Genomic DNA, 18,242 nt, shown 5'->3' on the forward strand with positions numbered 1-18,242 from the left:
AGCCCATGGGCATCGCCCGTCTACATCGTCCCCAAACCTGGTGGCGGCTGGCGCCCGTGTGGCGACTACCAGCGGCTTAATGAGGCAACGGCGCCTGACCGATACCCAGTCCCGAACATACAGGATTTTTCAGCACACCTGTCTGGCAAGGTGATTTTTTCCAAGGTGGACCTTGTTCGTGGATATCATCAGGTGCCGGTACATCCACTGGACATCCCCAAAACGGCAGTGATCACGTGTTTGAGTTCCTGCGCATGCCGTTCGGCCTTAAAAACGCTGCCCAAACTTTTCAACGCCTCATGGACTCTGTTTTGCGGGACCTGCCTTTTCTTTTTGTGTACTTGGATGACATTCTAGTAGCGAGCACGTCCAAGTCTCAGCACCTGGCGCACCTCCAAACCCTTTTTGAGCGGCTTAGCCAACATGGATTGATTGTCAACCCCGCCAAGTGCCAGTTCGGCCTCTCCACCATTGACTTCCTTGAACACAGAATCACTAAGGACGGGGCGGTCCCTCTCCCATCAAAGGTGGAGGCAGTCACACAGTTCCCACGCCCGCTCATTGTCAAATCCCTGCAGGAGTTCCTCGGCATGGTGAATTTTTACCACCGCTTCATCCCTCGAGCTGCTCTGCTCATGCGGCTTTTGCACGAGGCCTTGAAAGGTAAACCACAGCACGTTGTGGACTGGACTGAGAGTAGAGACAGGGCTTTTGCCGCCACTAAGGCAGCCCTAGCGGACGCCACCATGCTGGCGCATCCTTCTCCAACAGCCCCCATCGCCATCACCTCGGATGCCTCAGACTATGCTGTCGGTGCTGTCTACGAGCAGTGGGTAGGCGGTGCCTGTCAGCCGCTGGCTTTCTTTAGCCGTCAGCTGCGCCCCTGTGAGCGGAAGTACAGCACTTTCGACCGGGAGCTGCTGGGTCTCTACCTCGCCATCCGGCACTTTCGTTCCCTGCTGGAAGGCCGACACTTCACTGCGTTTGTGGACCACAAGCCGTTGACTTTTGCCATGGCCAAGGTGGCTGAACCGTGGTCCGCCCGCCAGCAACGTCATCTGTCCAACATTTCAGAGTTCACCACGGACTTGCAGCACGTTGCTGGTGAGACCAACCACGTGGCTGACTGCCTATCACGGGCTGTGGTGGGGGCAGTCCACCTGGGCTTGGATTACAACCGCATGGCGGCCACTCAGGCCACAGACCCAGACGTGCAACTCCTGAGGACCTCGACTACAGGTCTGCAGATCGAGGATGTAGTTTTTGGCGATGCCGGCACCACACTCCTGTGTGACGTCTCCACAGGTAGTCGTCGGCCAGTCGTTCCCTCGGGATGGAGACGACAAGTTTTTGACGCCATCCATGGTCTCTCCCACCCAGGTTCGAAGGCGTCACAGAGACTGGTTGCAGCTAAGTTTGTTTGGCACGGCCTCAAGAAGGACGTTAGGGGTTGGGCTAACATCTGTGTTGAGTGCCAACGGGCCAAAGTCCACCGCCACACTAAAGCCCCTTTAGGTTTGTTCCCGGGTCCGGAGAGACGTTTTGACCATGTAAACGTAGACCTGGTCGGTCCTCTGCCCTCCTCTCACGGTTTCACATAATCTGTTCACCATGGTTGAAAGGACCACCCGCTGGCCCGAGGTTGTGCCTTTGACGTCAATGGCGTCTGTCGAGATGACACAGGGATTTATTGGCACCTGGGTTGCCCGTTTCGGCACTCCTTCGGACATTTCCTCTGACCGAGGCGCGCAGTTCACGTCTGAGCTGTGGGACGCTGTCGCACAGAGCCTCGGAGTGAAACTCCACCGCACGACTGCATATCACCCGCAGGCTAACGGACTCTGTGAACGTTTTCATAGGTCAATGAAGGCTGCCCTGCGTGCCAGCCTCAAAGACAGCAACTGGGTCGACAAGCTCCCATGGGTGTTGCTGGGCATCAGGACTGTACCAAAGGAGGACCTTCAGTCCTCATCCCCGGAGCTTGTTTATGGACAGCCACTGCGGGTACCGGGGGAGTTTGTCCCTAGTGCCACGGTTCCCTGGTCTGCTACTTTCCAGCGGTCTACTCTACTGGACAATGCAAGGCTTTTCGCACCTGTCCCTACTTCACGTCACGGCCTCCCTCAGTCACACATCCCCGCTGGACTTCAGACGGCTGACTACGTTTTCATTCGCCACGATGCCCACAGGGGACCGCTACATCCGGCCTATGAGGGCCCATTCCGGGTTTTGGAGACGGGGGAAAAACATTTTGTGGTGGACAGAGGCGGCAAACCGGAGTGACTTTCTATCGACCGCCTCAAACCGGCTCATTTGGACGTGGCCAGGCCCACCGACCTGGCCCAGCCCCCACGCTGCGGACGGCCTCCTGCTCTGCCTCCACCCCTTGCTCCTAAACCTCCTACACTCCATGCCCCACACCCGGGTCATGACGGGACACCGGCTGCAGTGAGGTCTCCTCAACGTCCAGTACAGCGCAGCCGTTGTGGTCGGTTGATACGCCCACCTCCCCGTTGACAGTTTGGTTCTTCGGATACGGTGAATTCTGGGGGGACGTGTGTAGTGACTGTGACATACATAATTCACCTTTGTGTTAAATGTAGTTCTATACATTGTTGGTGATAAATGCAGTACTTTGTTCTTAGCGTTTTTCCTCATAACTGTTCAGGGATCGTGGTCCCTTTAAATGTTCTGTATGGGTGATGACGTAGGACGCTTGTCAGCGCCATTTGTTCTTGGTTAGTTTTTTTCATACTAAATAAACGATACACGTATTTGTGTGCTCAAAGTGAGAAGTTGTCTCTTGCAAGTTACTGCAATTTCCACATGTGCTTCTTTTACCGATATATTTAATGATATCTTTTGGATTTCTAATCCAAACAACGTCAAACTTGGCACTGCAATTACTCGTGCCCGTAGTCAAGTTTGAAAGCCATCGGACTAACGGTTCGAGAGATATGCGATTAACAGACAGACAGACGTTCCTGTAATTTATAGATAGATAGAAGGATAGATAGATAGATAGATAGATAGATAGATAGATAGATAGATAGATAGATAGATAGATAGATAGATAGATAGATAGATAGATAGATAGAAATATTATTGTAATGGGAAATTGTCACAAGGTCTATTTCAATAAGGTTTTCAATCAAAGATCTAATCAAACTAATGTTTGATTTGTTTAGCATTGGTATAATGTTTACCATTTAAAATCATTTAAGTGAATTATGTCCTTTAAACTAAAATTCTAATCTCCCATTTTTTATAATACAGTAGCTTTTGGGTAAACAACTGAGTTTAATGAACTGTGTTCTCAGGACAAGGCTGCTTTTTCCTTCATAAATGTGAGGTTAGGGGATACTGTCAAGTTGTACTGGGATACTGTCAACTGTTTTTATTTTTTTATTAAATACTATAATGTATTTAAATACTGTTATTTTATCAAAATAAATCATTACAAATTCTTTCTAAAACTCCAAACTTATTAAACTTATTAAGTTTAATATTATGTTTGCTGAAAAGCCTAACATAGGCTATTTTTAGCCGGTTCCCATGGTGACATCTTAGACCATTTGGCATTTAGTGTCATGAAAGGTCAGTTTGTTCAATGAAGTGTATCTTTTTTTTCTGAACTGTAACTTTAAAGCTTGTATCTATACAGAAATCAACATTCAAAATGTACGAGATATTCAGTGAAGTAGAAAGTGTGCCTACAAAAGTACACACATATACTGTATATATATATATATATATATATATATATACATACATATAATGATTTCCATTACACGAGAGTAGATGTTAAACCTCATGCTGATTTGTACTCGGCTTTCGCCAAGATAAGCACAAACTAAGACGTAGCTTTACAGTAACCTATGCTTCTCTCTCTCCATCTCTCTATCCATTTACGCTTCTTTCCATATGGTGATGTGAATCTCCTTCTGTCCGGCGTTAACGGCTGCAGTGTACTTGGCGCGTCAGTAGTACACACAACGGCTGCAACTACAGTGTGGTCTCCCCAGTGGACCAGCACGACAACCGTCTGGATTGGGCCGAGTAGGGGACATCTCTAGGGTCTTCAAGTAGGCACCTTCCGTCCTCAGTGTTTCGTCGACTAGCCCACGACACCTCAAGAGGGCTCGACAGTGACTCTGGCGTCCCAGAGTCACCCCCCTCCGTCCCCCACTCAACTCAGCCCAGCTTACTGACCTTTACATCCCTCCTGCTCCTGAGGTTGCTTCTTCCTCGTAGTTCACATGTGACCTAACCACAATCTCACAATCTCTCCGCAACCCAACCATACGCGCCAACCCATTTGACTAAGGCTGTCAAGCCCCACTGTCTTCGTTAAAGTAGTTTCAGTGGCAACGGTTCCGTATGGCATACTACCTATTCCACAAAACACAATATCTGCCCAAACACCAACCCTCATTCACGCAATATACACAGGAACGTAATAACTGTAATTACTATACAAACTATACAAATAAACCAACAGACTCTTCGAGTTTTTCAAGAATTCTTCTAAACCGTAACGTGGCGGCCTGTACACAGCCAGCCAGAATCTTTCCGTCTCAACCACAGCCAGTTGCTGCTCCTCTCTGCTGCTTCAGATAAGTTCTTTACTGTGCGACGCAACTCTTGGCCACTGAATCCGACGTCTCTGAGGAACCGGAGTGTGCCACAAATCCTCGACAACCCACTTCCACTGGATAAACCTGGACTCTCCATCCTCGCTGTTCTGTATATATATATATATATATATATATATATATATATATATTTATATAAATAGCCTATCCTGTAAAAAGTGAACATTGTTGTAACCTACTTCAATCAGAAGCATAAGTTGACACATCTGACACATGCGCACCTCCTCCTTGCTTATTGGTGAATGTTGCTTCAATGAGAAATTGTGATTATAGGCTTTATTATACACAATAAGTTCAAACTGCATCAATGTGAACGTCGCAATTGACAGCACTTTACTCTTCACCACAACATTCAATAACAGAAACTCATAATGTTCAACATAACTTAACATTAAACATTAACATAAACTACCAACATCTTTCCCTTTACTGTAAAACACATAAAATAACACTTAATCCCTACATTTACTCTCCTAATGGAGTCCCTTGCAAAGCATGCTGGGAACTACAGATCCACTGCCCAGGGCTGTTTCCCAAAAGCACCATGAGCTAAGTTGATCGGAGAGACCATTGGTGGCAAAGGCTCTACGAACAACTTAGCTCACAATGATTTTGGGAAATGCACCCCTGGGCAGTGGATCTGTTGTTCTCAGCATGCTTTGCAAGGGTAAATGCAAGTAAATTTAGCGAAAGATGTTGGTAGTTTTTGTTAATGTTTTATGTTCAGTTATGTTGGACATTCAGAGGAGTTTCTGTTTTTGAATTTTGCAGCTCAGGCTGCTGGCACTCAATGTTCAATGCTCAGTGACACCTGTCTTAACTTAATGGTTCATTATATACATTGTGCATAATGGTGAACAACACTGTTGACCCAACTAAACCAAATTAATTTGAATAAACTAAATTAAGCTGTGTGTAAAAATGTCTTCATTTAGTTTAAGGGTATAATTAATTAGTTTTGAGTTTATTTATATAAAGGAAAAGAACTTTATAAAACCATATAAAACAAAAAAAGATTATATGGTAGGCTAAAACTTTACAATAAGATTCATTAGTAAACAACATTAGTTCACTACATTAGTTAATTAACTGGATTTATACAGCATTTGTTAATCTTTGTTCATGTTAATTTCAACATTTACTAATATTAAATCTTGTTGACATTAGTTAATGCACTGTGAACTAACATGAACAAACAATGAACAGCTGTATTTTTATTAACTAACGTTAACAAAGATTAAGAAATACAGAAACAAATGTATTTTCGCATAGTTCATGTTAGTAATACATTAAATAATGTTAACTAATGAACCTTAGTAAAGTGTTACAGATTATTTCAAACCTATTAAGTAATTTTAGCTGGAGAAATCAGGTTATAGACAGTTATGCTTCAGCAAAACCTTGTTTTTTTTCAGGTTGGTTGAATTCAGTTACTCAGTAATCTTAATTTATTTCATTTCAACAAAACCAGTTATCGTAGATGTTTCATGAAGTACATTTTCTAAGCTGAACTGACTAAACATTTTTTTTTTAACGTAGGCTACATTTCAAAGCAGAGATATAATGGTGGATTAAACAAAGCAGGTCAAATCTCTAATTTGCATTTGAATCTGCATCGTCATAAATCTCTCTCTTTTTTTTTTTTAGACATCAGACTGCTGTGTTATCTCTTATCTGCTCTCCATAGGGCTCATCGGTCGTTTACTGCCCCGCAGCATTAATGACTGTGAGATGCGCGTGTGACGCAGGTGCTTCAGACTGACGCACATGGGCGGATGTGACCGTGCCGTTCTCCTCCTCCTCCTCCATCCATGAGCTACTGGAATCAGGGCCCGTTATACACGAGGAGCTCCCATCAGCTTATCCGCTGTTAATTATAGCCAGCGACCTGGTTTCAGCACTGCAGGGACTCAACAGCTCCCGCAGAACTCAAGTCTTTGCGCTTATAGAGGAGAGGCGCTGAGAGCGCGCGGCATCCAGCCAACACCAGCGCGCGCCACAAAACCAAACCAACGGTGCCGTTCATCTTCACAGAGGACAACACAGAAGAAAACATATCAAAACTATATACGACAATTCGGAAACCAGCTAAAGGATGGCGTCAATACGCGTAGGGTTTGTGGTTGTCCTTGTTGTGATATCGCAGATCAGCGCGTTTCCCACACCTGCCGGACCCGACGGTGAGTTATTAAATTTCCAAAAAACATGTAGGACAATACATCAGTCCAATATATTATACAATAGGGAATATTTGATTTAGACGATTATTCTAATTAAATGAAACATACCATAACATACATGGCGTGTAGCCTAATAAAATGCTACAAATATAGAATAATGTTGCCTCGGTCAGTTAATCAGTCAATATTTTGCACATTTGATAGTATTAAGGACAGTACCCACGTGACCAGTTAACAGTTCTCTAGACTAGATGCTCTGTTTTCAAAGGGAATTTTGAGTAAATATTGAGTAAACGAAATGTATTCAATTTCAGTCACATTTCGTATTAAATTGAATTTGAAATACAGGTAGCCAACAATTATAGGCTTTACTATACTCTAGATATTAGCCAGTGGAAAAACTCATATTGGTTGACTAGCCTACTAACTCCATATAAATGTGGAAAGAAGGTGCACGAATTGGATTGCTTATTTTGTTGTTGATGTTTTCACTATTTATTGTATATAAAGCTCTGGGCTCTGGTGTTTTCAAAGGCCTTTAATCTTTTGTCCAGTAATCCGATTATTTGGTGGCAGCTTCTCTCGAACAGTTTGGACTGCAACTGAGTGCATCAAAGATCTCAACAACCATAAAGTAAAAAATAAAAAGCATATTAATAATGTCTTTACTTTAGGGTAAAACTAATCTTCTCTAATGTAGAGTGTCTTGATTCCATCAAAATCATACCCGATTCACATAGGTGAGAGGTGCACAGATTCTTTAAAATTATGTTGTTACAATATCTTTATATTGTAGTTACAATATAATAACCAATCAACAGTAATCTGAGATTGACACTGTAGTAGCAATACTGCAGATCTTCTCTTCTCGTCCTTCCTCCTGGTCAGTGTAGAAAGGATAGTTCACCAACAAGAAAAAAAGAAAATAAAAAATCAGGGTAACACTTTATGCATAATGCATTATAAAGGTATTCATGATGTACATTATAATGCATTATATCTTTTCATAAATAATTGTAACCAAAGTTAAATTGCATTTGCATTCGCAGATTGTTATATTTGAAATTGGATGTTTGGCGTGTTTTAATGCAATATACTTTCTAAAGGTGTAACCCTTTACAGATAAGTATAACGTATTATAACTGTGGTTACAATTATTTATGAGATGCATTATAAGGTGCATTACAAGGCATAATTAATGGATTAAAATACTTTTATAATGCATTATATTAAAGGCTATAAGGAAAGTGCTACCAAAATCTGTAATACTCACTCTCATATCATTCGAAACCTGTATGACTTTCTTTCTTCTGCGGAACACAAAAATACATTTTCAGTTTTCAGTTTTATATCTTTAAGGTGAGAAAAGACTGATCTGCGATCGTTGATCTTTGCCTTTTTTGAATGCGTGTTTCTTTCCTGATCCAGATAAGAGCATGTACAACCGAGAGCTGACTGAGGAGAAGCCATTAGAACAGCAGGTGTGATTTCAGAAATATACTAACTTATTGTTAGTTGCCATGTTATGTGAAAGACCCAGATGAATATACTTTGTACCTACATTAAGCATCAGGCTAAATACTGTTTGCTAGAAAACATGACAATAGAAGACGTTTTATGCATGAAGTTCAAAATAAAAAATACATTAAAAAAATAAAAATGAGCACGAGTCGAGATTTTGTTTATATTTTTTTCAACAGATTGCAGAAGCTGACAGCATCAGGAAGACAGGTGAGATATAATCTTATGAGGACAAAGTGCTTCATAGTGATCAATAGCTCACAATTGCTTGCTGTTCATCCATGCAGAACCCAAGGCAACACCACCAGCTGAGGCAGAATCAAACTCAGAGGACGATGACATCACTTTCCTCAAGTCTCTGGCCGAGAAGTCCAAAGAGTCAAACAACGAGACTCCCATCTCAGATTCTGAGGATGGGCGATACGGTTCTGATGAGGCCGACTCTACTAAGAACAGACGACTAGCTGAAGACTATGACTCTACTAAAAATGTAATGGACTACAAATACCAAGGTAAGAACTACAATTACCATACTAACAAAGTTTATTCAGCATAGCATACTATGCGGTATGTGTACAGTGCACAATATGTTGATTGCACAGTGCACACACATGCATGGGTTAGACGGATGACCTACTATATTTGGCATATATATTTTATAATATATTCTATATATTTTAAAGAGCACACTATGTGTGGAACAATGTATCCCACAATGCAATGTGCTTGCTCTTTCCAGTGTAACGAATGAACCAGAATTTGATTTATACCCATTTTGATTATTTAGTCAAACTAACAAAATGCAAGACATTTATACATAGGGTTAAATAAAAAATGTAACCACATTTATGTCCACATATAGTAACATATGTGGGCATACATTTTTCAAATACTTTTCAAAAAAATAAAACAAAAACAAAAATAGGCAGTATGCAGTGTTTATTATGTTAATATTCCATTTTGAGCATTGCTTTTGTCTTCTAGTCGTAACTTTTATGTGAGAGGAAATTGTGTTGTAAAATAGCCAACCTCAAGAAAAAGTAAAATATCTATGAACATTTGTGTTGCTGTTGTTGTTGTTGTTGTTTTGACCTGTCAAAAGCCAAATTATCTCCCACTTTGAAAATGCTAATCAACCATAAACCCTGTGACTGTATGTGATCCTAAATACAGGAACAGGTGGCAGACACCATAGGTCAATCAGTTGGTATTTTGTAGAGAATAGAGAGAGAGAGAGAGAGAGAGAGAGAGAGAGAGGCAGAGGATTATCCTTTCACAGGCTGCTGTACTGGATGTTTTATAGCATTAAACCTACAACAGGGCAGTCAGACTAAACCTACACTGTAAAAAATGATCGTGATTTTAACGGTAAAAGACAGTGCAAAACTGTTAATTGGTTAACAGAAAGTTTCCTTACTATATACGGTAAATAACTGTGATAGATCTAATGGTACATTTAATGTAATTTTACTGTAAAATGCCGTTAAATTTACAGTTTTTGAAAGTGAAAAGAACAACTCATTGTATAATTTACAGTGAAAAAACGTAAATTGACATTCCCACAATTCCCTGCATGACACTTCACATTTGATTTATTTTTGTTGAAATAACTATGTTTCTTCTTAGTTTTCTTAGTTCTTTTCTAATCAGTTATGTACTTTAGGGTTTTATGTTACATTTAATGTTGTTAAATTAATGTTTATTGCATTTTTAAAATTTCATGGTACAAAACAGATATTAATACAGACTTAACTTACTGTAAATTTTAAGTTAAGTCTGTAAAACCAAAAACGTTGATACCGTATTTTTGACGGTAAAGTTCTGGTAACCACAGCTGCCAGTTTTTTTCCGTAAAAACAACGGGATTTTTTTTACAGTGTACACACACATTAAATAGAGCATAATAGCTCAAAGAGGTCATGTCATACATTTTGACATTTTCCCCTACCCTATAACGTTACTCAAAGTTTCTTTTCGATTCTTTTCTTTTCGAAAAAAAATCGATTTTTACTTTATGATTTTCACTTTATACTCATCCTTCAATAACAATCTCTTTGCAAAGCCGCAATTATATTGCGACTTACTGTGATTGTTACATTGTGATTTGTAATTCATAAAAAAAATCCAAACTAAATTGTACTGTTCAAACTGTTAAGATCACAATGAAATGATTGAGGATATTGTTAAAAATAAACTTCAGCTTCTCGTTTCCATTATTGGTATCCTTCGGAAGGGTCTGCAGAGTTGTAGGTGCTACACACAGCAAAATATTTGACAAACTGTGCTATGCTTTACTTGTTAGTTATTCTGGTGTTTAGGAACAACAGTATCTGTTCTATGTGGTTCTTATTACCTCACCAACCATTTTTCTGAACACTGAATATGTGTTGTACATGTGGGCAGTCATGTGTTAATTTATTACATTTTCACCATATGACAGTCGTTCAATATACAGTGAGCACTCTGACCACCTAGGACCTCTGACTCTCTTTTAGAATTAGCATTAGACTTTTGATCAATTTCACGTTTCAGGCAGATGGTGAGTTTACTGGAAGCGAATATGGCAGTGTAAGTCGATCTCTGTGGTAGATAATGGCAGATAACAGAGTGGGAGGTGTTTTTGTGTAATTTCAATGGGTTACCGGAATTACAACAGACAGACAAGAATTGCTGGCAGATTCCAGCTCCAACATTCAGATCTCTGTTTCACACATTCTCCTCCTACTTTTTTTTTGCTTTTTAAGAGCTTTGAGCTTGTAGGCTTTTGATAAAATAATTTTAGTTTCAAATGCAGCGCACTGAAAAATAAACCTATGGACCATGCACCTTCCGTTGTGTAGGGGGTGTTTTTTTTTTCAACATTATCATGGGGTCTTTAAAGTGTGAGTTCACTGATTTTCAAACCAAGTTTTATTGTTAAAATATCAATAGTAAATGTAAATGAAGTTGAAATCATTGTGACTAAAAGTTTGCTAAGAAGTATTTCCTACTAAAGCAAGGTGATATTTGACTCTAGTCAAGCCTATCCAAGCGCAGTCTGGAAGTGGCCTTGAACGGCAACATGCCCAGTGCATTATGGGTGTTTTTCTTCCTTTTCTCTGTTTCTCTAGTCAGGTAGCACCGATTTCAAATTCAAAAGACATTGAAGCTAATCTATTGCCAGAATCTCTGTTAATAGATATTAGCTATTTACCATCTAAAAGACACACACTCTCACTTCTTGACATATAAAGGTTGAATGTGAAAGTGTTATATAATATTATCCTGTTAACTGGCACCCCCCTTTTTTTTGCATAGACATAAAAATCACTATCCAAACTTAAATGGTTGTAATTCAGGAATGCTTTGGAATTTAGACCTATGGCTGGTCTTGTTTTAAAGAAGACATTTTCCAGATTATTGTAGAAGTCTAGAAATTGTAAAAAATGAAACAGAAAAAAAGTTATATAAGTTTGAGTTTATGAAATTGTGTAATGTAAAAATATAATGATTAATATTTTATATAAAATATATATATTACAAAATATATTTTACTCTAAAACTGCAAGAAAATTAAAGTCAAATATCTGAACAAGTTGTATTCCAAATTTTAGGTTGATATCTCAAAAAATGAGCTTTCAGTAAGATTTTATTCGGGCGCAGTACCCAACTTTTTCACTAGGTGAAGACCAGACTCCATTACTGCCCATATAAGGGCGCCTCCATTTTCATATGTTTTGAGTGATCTGAACCATGTATTTCCATAATTTTCATACAATTTATGAAGTAGACATCCTATTCAGAAGTAGTATGGGTGGTTTGGCAGTATTTGATTTGAATTAAACCTCTAATAAATGCATAAAGACTACGTTATAGCGTTATAGCTCGCAGCCGCATTACAAATCGAGAATCCATACATTTTTCTTTATATTTAAAACATTTTCAGACCTTTTTTTTCTCATAAAATGGAATTGGTGTTATCTTTTGAACTCATGGCATGAAAACAAACTGAGGTTTCTACCAATCTTTCATGATTTTTCATGTTTATTGTTATTTCAAAATAAAGGCCTAAATACTCCTAATGAATATGAAATATTCTTGTTGCAAATTGATAAATTTCTGCTCCTCTGTAATATATTTTAGATAACAGCCACCAAATATGAAAACTAGAGATTTTAAGCTTTCAAATGATATATAGTTTGGCAATATTACTTTAGGTTTTTACTAAGATATTATTGTTTAATATCGGCGGGCCCAAATGGGCCCATGCAGGTAGCATATGGATCCACTCCCTTTAGCTCATTAAAATTTTCTAAAATATCTGCTTAAAGGTTATTAGTAAGCAAGGTATAGTCAGCCGTTATTACTGTGAAAAAAAATAATATGGTGATCAGGATCCAGAAGCGAAACACTTTTACGCTATTTCAAATGCGTGAGTTATTTAAAGTCTTGTGGATTCTGATAGGCATAAACTTCATACACTGGAAAAAAAAAGTGTTCTGAAAGTGATTCCAACAATATCGTTCCTCTGTTGACATAATTATTGTCTGTAATTTCATACAATTAGAACTGTTATTAAAACTTTATTAAACTGAATTGTTATAGTAATCCTTAGTCCTTATTGTGAACAGCTTTTAATATTCAGTTTTGATCATTTTGTTTAAATGGAGAGATGTGAAATATTTTCATGTGTTCGGTTTCAGATGATCCTGAAAGCTTTCGGCAGCTGGACGGGACTCCGCTAACAGCTCAGGACATCGTCCAGAAAATCGCCAACAAAATCTACGAAGAGGATGACAGAGGAGTGTTTGACAGAATTGTGTCTAAACTGCTCAAGCTGGGCCTAGTAAGAAATTCAAATGGTGGCATGAGCAGTGATTCTGATAACTACCATGTTGATGAACCATGCAATAAACAACATATATTATGTATTATTTGCTCTAGGGGAACAAATTCCAGTTTAACCAGCTTGAATTGCATGGAAAATAGATTGTCATACAATAATCCCTCTGTGAATTGATTGTTCTAGCAGATGTTGTGTTCTTTTGTTTGTCCTTCAGATCACAGACAGTCAGGCAGAGACGCTGGAGTATGAAGTTGCTGAAGCCCTGCAGGATCTGATCACTAAAAACGCCAAAGAGAACATGATTGGAGACCTCAATATGGACTACCCCGTAAACGCAGCTAAAGAAACACAGAACAATATGGTACGAGTGTGTGACTGTAGTGTTTCTACTAACTATGTGTTTATCGAGGTTTTATAGAAAAAATGCTGTTTGCTTGGATTCTTCTGTTAAAGCCCCCCTGTAGTCAATAATTGTATCCCTTGAAATTCATCTTTGATCACCGTAATGACATATTTAAGCGAAATATTGAATGTGACTCTACACCCTTTGCCTCATTTAGTATATGCGGTTCTATGAATATGCAAATTAGCCCCGCCTCCACTCACTCACACCAGCTTAGAGATCCACTCGTTGACGATCACACGTTGACGTGATTGGTTACAAGGTAGTTTGTGACGTCAGAAACGCGTTTTTGAGCCTGTCTTTAGTTCACTGCAGTTTTAAGGACAAAAATGAATTTGCTCATGGTTTGTCTTAAACCATATTAAAAGCACCACATAGGCATATAAACAACATTAAAAACTTTCACCACAGGGGGACTTTAAGGAAGAGGAAGACAGGCCCAGCCGACGATACGAGGAAGAGGATGAAGGGGATAATGATGGTGGCGATGATGATAATGGTGATGAAGAACCGGAGGAGGAGAGTAGAGATGACACAGTGAGGGCAGATGATTCATGGGACGCCGTGAGCGACGGGAATGACAGAAATGAACTGAACCCTGAAGACGGACTTCAGGACCTTCAGTTCTTTCCCAACTTCTACAGACTCCTAAAGAGCCTTGACTCAGGTAGACAACACAACATACAATACAACACAAATATAGCACAGGTACATACCACAACAAAATACAACATACAATATAAAATGATAAAAGAGAGTCCAACACACATCAGTAGAGGGTCACTGGAATTTTGCCAAGTAAGACATGTTCCTGGAACAACATTCCTGTCTGAAAACCCCTAAACCTAACTCTACCCACAACTTATCCCTATTATCAGAGGGAATGATAAGTGAATAACAGTGATGTAGAAGCACCTAATCCTGGTTTTAAGCCTAAACTTGACATAAACTGTAAACGTGTCCCCCAAATCTGATTGGATGATTAGAATGTTGTTCCAGGATCAACAATGTTCAATGTTGATCCAGGAACATGTTGTACTCGGTGAAATCAGGGTCACCCGCAGGAGAGCTGGGCAGTATGAACATATATTGTGAACAACTTAATATGAACAAATAAAATACATAACAAATAATACAACACAATACACACAAAAACACAAACCAAAATAAAACACACAACATTATAGAATATAGCATGACACAACACACACAGAAAGCTACTGTACAAAACAAACCACCCCTTGTGAAAAAGAAGTGTGCTTAATTGTATAAAAAGTATATTTTCACAAAAACATTGTAGTTGCAGATCATATAATATGATTGAATTGACTGTATTTCTTAACACACTTAAGTACACTAAATGTAATAAATAGTAAGTAATAAATGTCAAATTTAAAGTTACATTTTAAATAATTTAATTGTTGTAATAATCTCTTGTCATGCTTTAAAGTACACCTATTTGAATATGTTGACTACTAACATATAAAGCACATGTAAAGTACTTGATTATCATTTTAATTGTAGTATGTTATTCAATTTTAAATGTACTAAATTGCAACTTCATCAACACAGCACACACAAAAGACACACAGACCATATTGAAACACACGCCTCACAACACAACACAACACAACACAACACAACACAACACAACACAGCTCATTGAGTAGATCAACAGCTATAAGGTCTGTAGAAACATCACCATCTGGCCAAGCACATTCCCTGTGGTCTCAACTGTCCTCTTCCACATTAATCCAGATTAAAGTCTAGTGTCATCGCTTAATCTATCACATCCTTCTCCTCTCACTTTACAGAGCAAGATAAAGAGGAGAGAGAAACCCTGATCACCATCATGAAGACCTTGATCGACTTTGTGAAGATGATGGTCAAATATGGAACCATCACACCTGAAGAAGGAGTGTCTTATCTGGGTAAGACCAAAATACTCTCTCCACCTTCTTATGACGTATTTTTGATGCAGCATACTGGTATTTGTTAACATGTTATTTTCATTTATTATCGTAATCATAAACACACTGGTTTGTAGCGCAGATAGTTTTACCATTTACTGCACTTTGTTATTCTTCTAGTCATTTACCTATAGCAGCTAATGAATCAGAAGTCTCGAAATAGCTTTCTTTCACGTTGAAAAATAAGGTAAATAAAGTAGTCCAATTGGCAACCATCTTGGTTGTCCATCTGAAAAAAGCTTTATGTTATTATATGTTTCAATAACAAGTTTAGTCACCATTTTGACCTTTGATAGGTCAAATCAGGCTAAAACGTTTCATATTGATCTAATGCCTATGTGTGCAAGAATAAGGCTTTTTTAAAGCCTCCATACTGAGAGTTGTGATTTCTCTTGTTCATTTTTTGTAAGTGAGGTACCCTCATGTCCTGAAGTCAGAAAAGCTGTCTCTTCAATAGAAACCATAGAATATTTGATCGGCTTCACTTTAGCTGCGTTAAACAACAAATATGTTCTGACTGGGTGTTATTGTGTCACATTACACAGTATTTTCTCTTTCAGTGAGGATAGCAGTAAATACTTGTTTGTCGTGTCTAGTTAGGGCATGTTGTATGTGTATGTGGGCTGTAAGGAATCCCTGAGATAAGCTTAATGTGACTGCATTTGCATCTTGAAACAAAGCTTTGTCCAGCCTGAAAGAGAGAGAGCTGTATTTTGACTTGCTTCTAGTGTGGAAGGTTTAATCCTCAATCAAATCAAGTATAGAATAGATAGTTGAAGCAGATTTTTGCAGATGCAGTATCAGCGTTTGCTGTGTGTATAATCATACAACAGCATGGATATCACTTTCTTGTTTCTTTTTTTTAAATGGTGGGGACCGTTTTGGCAGTAGTGTGTTTGGCTTTTCATTTATGACTTCGTGAAAAGATGAAAGCTTAGCTCATGAATATTGCTACTTTTGCTTCCTCCATGATGACAACCACAGTAACCACTCAACAAACATTGACTGCATACAAGTATAATTTAGCACCAGATCGCTTCATTGTAATACTTACCGGTACTAACCAAATATCTTAAGCAAAGCATTGCTAAAAGTGATTCCTTCTCGAAAATGATGTCAACCCTTCTGAAAAATAAAGACACTTTAGCATACTTGTAAAAGGTGTATTGATGATGTAGCCTACTGTAAATAAGACATTTTAAAAGAATATACTGAATGAACTGAATGTAATGTTTTGGACACTTAATTGCTTGTTAATTGGAATTAAATAAAAATGTATTATAGTTAAAATTGATACTAAATGCAGTTAGTTGAAAGTAAAAGCTCTTTTTGCCCCGCTTAAGTAATTTGTTATTTCATACTTCTGTTGTCTTTGAAATATGGTTATACTACCGAATGTACTGACAAGCATTTATGTTAAACTAAACCATTATTTATATTTATATTGATATTTGTAATTACACATTTGTAATGATGAAGTTGCAATTTAGCACATTTAAATATATTTTCATACATTTATAATATAATCGAGTACTTTACATGCTTTAGTATGTGAGTCAGCACATCAAAATAAGTGCTACTTTAAAGTGTGACAAAAGATTATTAAAACATAATTGCACTTAAGATTTTAAATGCACCTTAAAGTAAAACTTTTTAAGTTGATATTATTACAACGTGTACTTTCTAAAAGTGTACCTAAGTGTGTTGAGAAACATAAGGGCTTTTCATAGTTAACCCAGGGTCATTCTAAACCCCGGGTAAACTGAATCCTGGGTTATCTTGCTTCCCTTTTCACATTGTTCATAATTTACCCGGGGTTAACAGTTAATCCTGGGTATTCATAAACTGACGTTTCACACTGTGCATTCCTAAACCCCGGGTTAACGTTGTTATTTGCATATTTGCGGTGTCAGTGTCATTGATTGGACGAACGCAGTATGCGACCTGTTTACATAAAAGCTCTTGCATTGCACATCCACGTATTATATATTGCAGACGCTACTATCAAGTTCATACTGAAAGGACTTAAACCCCTTCTTTACCCTAATTGTCACGCATTCTGTCACCATTTAACATTTGTCCCCTCAAAATACTGAAACGAATGTTTATATGGAACGTCCATTGCTTCATTAACTGTCCAAAGCAACTACGAGCCACGTGGGGTTTAGAACGCCGATAACCCGAGGTTAAGCCCTGTAGTCATGAAAAATGTACTATCTTTAAGTACACTTAATTGGCCTTTTATTTAATTAAAATGATATTATCTGCAAGATTTGAAGTAGGCCTACAGCAAGTGCACATTCAGTGTTTTTAATGGCAGATTTGTAATAACTAATGGTATGGGAAAATGTTCCCTGTCATTAATATGACTCATATGGGTTTGTTTGACTAGCACTGGATTCTGTACTAATGTACAAGTTCCTTTTGCTAAGGATGGATTGATTCAGTTGTGTTGCCTGTGGGTCATGTGACACGCATATCAATAGTGACTGCAGATGAATTACATTTCACACGCTGATGTTAATAGTTTGACGTCAGTATGTGTCTGTATGCATATCTGTGACTAAAGACAGAAAATCACAGAATATACTGCTACCTTCAACATTATTTTCTGAGATTTGTAAATAAGTCCTATTCGAACAGAAAAAAAAATTATAGCAAGGTCAAGTTCTATAAAGATAAATGAGA

The 18,242-nt window shown here is 38.6% G+C and overlaps 1 protein-coding gene across 1 annotated transcript in view; it reads left to right on the forward strand.

Annotated features, from left to right (window-relative positions):
- The first annotated feature begins 6,424 nt into the window (after window positions 1-6,424).
- Window positions 6,425-18,242, forward strand: part of scg3 (secretogranin III) — a 44,090-nt gene continuing 32,272 nt past the window's right edge. Inside the window, exons 1-8 of the mRNA XM_056256703.1 lie at window positions 6,425-6,835; window positions 8,264-8,316; window positions 8,536-8,566; window positions 8,644-8,868; window positions 13,039-13,181; window positions 13,396-13,542; window positions 13,996-14,251; window positions 15,399-15,515. Of these exons, the coding sequence (XP_056112678.1) occupies window positions 6,751-6,835; window positions 8,264-8,316; window positions 8,536-8,566; window positions 8,644-8,868; window positions 13,039-13,181; window positions 13,396-13,542; window positions 13,996-14,251; window positions 15,399-15,515 (1,057 nt within the window). The 5' untranslated portion in view covers window positions 6,425-6,750. The remainder of the gene's footprint in view (window positions 6,836-8,263; window positions 8,317-8,535; window positions 8,567-8,643; window positions 8,869-13,038; window positions 13,182-13,395; window positions 13,543-13,995; window positions 14,252-15,398; window positions 15,516-18,242) is intronic.

The sequence above is a fragment of the Rhinichthys klamathensis genome, unplaced genomic scaffold (genome assembly GCF_029890125.1).
Source record: "Rhinichthys klamathensis goyatoka isolate OS25496 unplaced genomic scaffold, OSU_Roscu_1.1 h1tg000131l_1, whole genome shotgun sequence".
NCBI lineage: Eukaryota > Metazoa > Chordata > Actinopteri > Cypriniformes > Leuciscidae > Rhinichthys > Rhinichthys klamathensis.